This window comes from Eriocheir sinensis, unplaced genomic scaffold (assembly GCF_024679095.1).
Source record: "Eriocheir sinensis breed Jianghai 21 unplaced genomic scaffold, ASM2467909v1 Scaffold1379, whole genome shotgun sequence".
Taxonomy (NCBI): domain Eukaryota; kingdom Metazoa; phylum Arthropoda; class Malacostraca; order Decapoda; family Varunidae; genus Eriocheir; species Eriocheir sinensis.
This window is the reverse complement of record NW_026110716.1, coordinates 47,501-52,500: the sequence shown is the minus strand read 5'-3', so window position 1 is coordinate 52,500 and position 5,000 is coordinate 47,501. Positions and strand designations below refer to the sequence as shown.

Here is a 5,000-nt window from a genome sequence, read left to right as displayed (position 1 = left end):
TGGTGTTGTGTTTAGTAGGACGGGTAGAGACAAACACTCATGCTAACCAATCATCCTTCTCCTCCTCCTCCTCCCCCTCCTCTTTCTCCTCCTCCTCCTCCTCTTCTTCCTCCTCCTCCTCCTCTCCACCCCCTCCTTCTCTTATTCCTCTTCCTTCTCAAATTCACTCATGCTAACCAACAGTCCTCCACCTCCTCCTCCTCCTCCTCCTTCTCCTCTTCACCCCCTCCTCCTCTTATTCCTCTTTCTTCTTCTCAAATTCACTCATGCTAACCAACCCTCCTCCTCCTCCTCCTCCTCTTTCTCCTCCTCCTCCTCCTCTTCCTCCTCCTCCTTCTCCTCCTCCTCCTTCTCCTCCTCCTCCTCTCCACCCCCTCCATCTCTTATTCCTCTTCCTTCTCAAATTCACTCATGCTAACCAACCATCCTCCTCCTCCTCCTCTTCCTCCTCCTCTTCCTCCTCATCCTCCTCTTCCTCCTCCTCCTCCTCCTCTTCCTCCTCCTCCTCCTCTTCCTCCTCCTCCTCCTCTTCCTCCTCCTCCTCCTCTTCCTCCTCCTCCTCCTCCTCCTCCTCCTCCTCCTCCTCTTCCTCCCCCGCCACAGGGTCAGAAGGTCAAGGAACGCCCCATTGCCAGCACCTTCTACGCACCCTTCGACCTTTACGAGCGAGGCAAGTTCGACGAGATCCTTGAGGGGATGGTCAGCTCCCACGCCCAGAACGAGGACATGGCCATTTCCGAAGCCATGACCAGCAAGATGTTCGAGGACGCTAAGACTGGTGGGTATGGGGGTATGGTGGGGGTGGGTATATAGGGGATTTTTATATTTTTTTGTTCTTCATTTTATTTGAATTATTATTATTTTATTTTTATTGTGTGTATTTAGTGTGATGTGTACGTGTGTCTGTTTTTCTTTCTCCTCCTCCTCCTCCTCCTCCTCCTCCTCCTCCTCTTCTTCCTCTTCTTCCTTTTCTGCATCATCTTCTTCTTCTTGTTCTTCCTCCTCCTCTTTTTCTTCTTGTTCTTGTTCTTCTTCTTTCTCTTCCTCCTCCTCCTCCTCCTCCTCCTCCTCCTCCTCCTCCTCCTCCTCCTCCTCTTCTTCCTCTTCTTCCTTTTCTGCATCACCTTCTTGTTCTTCCTCCTCCTCTTTTTCTTCTTGTTCTTGTTCTTCTTCTTTCTCTTCCTCCTCCTCCTCCTCCTCTTTTGCTTTATCTTCTGCATCTTTTTCCTCTTTGCTTTCCTCCTCCTCCTCCTCTTCTTCTCTCCTCTTCCTCCTCCTCTTCTTTTTCCTTGTCTCCTCCTCTGTGTGTGTGTGTGTGTGTGTGTGTGTGTGTGTGTGTATTACCTATTGCTGGTCATATATCTCTTTCTATCTTTCAATATCTATCTATCTATCTATCAGGTGTTGGCCTGGACCTGGCGGCACAGATCCTGCAGCAGGGGCGTGACCACGGCATCGCTGGATACAACCGCTGGAGGCACCTCTGCGGCCTCCCGAAAGCTGCCTCCTTCCAAGGCCTGAGTGACGTCGCTGCCCCGGAAAACATCAAGAAACTACAAGGGATTTATAAGTAAGGAAGCCTTGTATTGGTAGCTTCAGTTTGCTTGTTGGGAAATGCCTATGTTGTTCTGCACTAGAGAATGTCCCTGAAGCCGAAAGCAGTGTTTGTAGTGTGTTCCGGCTAGTCTGTGTCTGTCCAAGGTTAACGTTAGCTGTCAGACCGTTATGTAAGGTCTTCAGTTCTTATGGATTTAATATGATAGCAAGGAGGTAGTGGGTTAGGTCAGGTCTGTCCCAGGTTAATGTTAGCTGTCAGACCGTTATGTACAGTCTTAAGTTCTTATGGATTTAATATGATAGCAAGGAGGTAGTGGGTTAGGTCAGGTCTGTCCTAGGTTAATGTTAGCTGCCTCCTGAAAGCTGTCTCCTTCCAAGACCTCAGTGATGTCGTTGCCCTGGAAAACACCAAGAAACTACAAGGGATTTATAAGTAAGGAAGCCTTGTATCAAAGCCTTAAGTCTGTGATCTTAACCCCCATACATTTCTCTGTTAACACAATTTCTTATATATTTTTTAGCCCTGAGAATACAAGATGCCTTTCCCTTCAAGATGGAGACATTGGGAAAGGCCTTTGTTATCCTGCACTAGACTAACAATGCCTTGCAAATACTACTACAACCTCTACTAACAATGTGGTAACTCTCATCCATCTCCCAGGCATGTGGATGATGTGGATCTCTTCACCGGTGGACTCGCGGAAAAGCCAAACTGTGGAGCGCTGGTCGGGCCCACGTTTGGCTGTTTGATTGGTCGCCAGTTCCACCACCTGAGGCGAGGCGATCGTTACTGGTATGAGGACGACATCCCGCCCTCCTCATTCACTAAGGGTACGCGTGTGTGTGTGTGTGTGTGTGTGTGTGTGTGTGTGTAGATTAGTAAGTAAATATTTATTGCTATCAAAACATCATATACATAGATACAAACAAAAACATCGTAAATTAAGCATCGGTCTGTGTGTGTGTGTGTGTGTGTGTGTGTGTGTGTGTGTGTTTAGAGAAGTGTTTAACCCGGTAACAGCGGGTACCATGTTTCTGAATGGTCCTTCTAAGCAAGAAAAATGAGGAAAATCATCATCCATACAAACCATTTCATAATATATATCAAAGCATTTGTGATCAGTTTATGTATCATCTTTTGGGGGGTGTTATATCATGGCACAAATTTGGCCCGTCGCTGCTACACGGTAAAGCCACAAATTTGGCCCGTCGCTGCTACACGGTAAAGCCACAAATTTGGCCCGTCGCTGCTACACGGTAAAGACACAAATTTGGCCCGTCGCTGCTACACAGTAAAGCCACAAATTTGGCCCGTCGCTGCTACACGGTAAAGCCACAAATTTGGCCCGTCGCTGCTACACAGTAAAGCCACAAATTTGGCCCGTCGCTGCTACACGGTAAAGCCACAAATTTGGCCCGTCGCTGCTACACAGTAAAGCCACAAATTTGGCCCGTCGCTGCTACACGGTAAAGCCACAAATTTGGCCCGTCGCTGCTACACAGTAAAGCCACAAATTTGGCCCGTCGCTGCTACACGGTAAAGCCACAAATTTGGCCCGTCGCTGCTACACGGTAAAGCCACAAATTTGGCCTGTCGCTGCTACACGGTAAAGACACAAATTTGGCCCGTCGCTGCTACCTGGTTAAGATTCCCAACCTAAATATTTTCCTGCGTCACCAATAACATATATCTAGATAGTGTTTAAAGATATACCAAGTCAATTTTTGGCTCACGTACGTTCAATAAACACTTTCAGAACAACTTTACGAGCTCTGCAAGACCAGCCTGGGACGTGTGATCTGCGACAGCAGCGACAAGCTCCAGCACGTCCAGCCCAAGGTCATGCTGGAGGCTGATTCCTTCCTGTAAGTATGAGAATGACGGTCAAACTATGAGGTTCTGTATGAGTCAGTATGTGCTGTTTTAATAAGTGTGTTTACGATAGTTTTAAGCTTGTATTCTTAAGCATCTCAGAGCGCCAGATCGCCTGTTTGAAAATAGTTACATAGATAGATAGAACGTGAATGTTGGATAGATGCGTGTGTGTGTGTGTTTATGTGACGAGCTATGTGTTACGTCTATGCATGTGTTGCCATTATGAGGGAATGTTTTGGGTTAAGGAAGGGACGGATAGCTGGACAGACAGACAGAGGACCAGGTGATAGTTAACCAAGCTCTCCACCCACAGCAATGCACCAATGGCCTCTTGCAGACTCCTTACGTTCTCAAGTTCTTATATTGTAATTACGAGGGAAAGTCTTTGGTTATGGAAGGGACGGGTAGTTAGGCAGACAGACAGAGGACCAGGCGATAGTTAACCAAGCTCTCCACCCACAGCAATGCACCAATGGCCTCTTGCAGACTCCTTATGTTCTCAAGTTCTTATATTGTAATTACGAGGGAAAGTCTTTGGTTATGGAAGGGACGGGTAGCTAGGGAGACAGACAGAGGACCAGGCGATAGTTAACCAAGCTCTCCACGCACAGGAACACCCCAATGGCCTCTTGCACCCTCCTTATGTTCTCAAGTTCTTATATTGTCACTATGAGGGGATGGCTTTGGTTAGGAAAGGCACGGGTAGCTAGGCAGACAGACAGAGAACCAGGCGATAGTTAACCAAGCTCTCCACACACAGGAATGCCCCAATGGCCTGCCAGGGGAAGCATATCAAGGGTGTGGACCTGAAGAAGTGGAAGACCGCCAGCCCCAACTTCATCATTCCCGACAAGATGCTTCAGGAGAGCATTGAGAGGGCCAGGCGCGACATCACCAACATGAGGGACTCCGAGTGGAACCTCTGGGAAGCACGTGAGTGTTGGCGTGTGTGTGTGTGTGTGTGTGTGTGTGTTTTCTTTTTTCTTTTAATTTCAACGGTTAATATTTCTAAGTGTATATTTCTGTGTGTGTGTGTGTGTGTGTGTGTGTGTGAGAGAGAGAGAGAGAGAGAGAGAGATTTACTTATCTATATGTACGTATGTAATATAATGATAATGATGATGATGATGATAGTGAGGTCAGTACAGGGGGGGAAGGATGGAGGGGAGGGGGGAGTGACCTAGGATGACCCCAAATACACACAATGACCTACTTTGACTATGACATTATTATTATTTTTTTTTTCTCTGACCATCTTGTGAGCCTATGGGGAGGCCTATTCTGACATGACTTGTGATTGGTGTGTGTGTGTGTGTGTGTGTGTGTGTGTGTGTGTGTGTGTGTGTGTGTGTGTGTGTGTGTGTGTGTGTGTGTGTGTGTGTGTGTGTGTGTGTGTGTGTGTGTGTGTTTACTTATGGAAAAGGCCTATCGAAATCTACAGAACTATACTGACATGACTAGTGATCGTGTGTGTGTGTGTGTGTGTGTGTGTGTGTGTGTGTGTGTGTGTAGCCATGGAGCCCAACTTAACAATGACACACACTGGAACATAATAATCCCATAATAA

At 47.2% G+C, this 5,000-nt stretch overlaps 1 protein-coding gene across 3 annotated transcripts in view; it reads left to right on the top strand.

The window, feature by feature from the left end:
• LOC126989916 (thyroid peroxidase-like) overlaps positions 1-5,000 on the top strand; it is a 32,868-nt gene that overhangs the window by 20,278 nt on the left and 7,590 nt on the right. For all 3 annotated transcript variants that reach the window (XM_050848522.1, XM_050848521.1, XM_050848520.1), the window contains exons 5-9: positions 604-778; positions 1,402-1,570; positions 2,219-2,388; positions 3,315-3,423; positions 4,194-4,366. In XM_050848522.1, the coding sequence (XP_050704479.1) occupies positions 604-778; positions 1,402-1,570; positions 2,219-2,388; positions 3,315-3,423; positions 4,194-4,366 (796 nt within the window). The remainder of the gene's footprint in view (positions 1-603; positions 779-1,401; positions 1,571-2,218; positions 2,389-3,314; positions 3,424-4,193; positions 4,367-5,000) is intronic.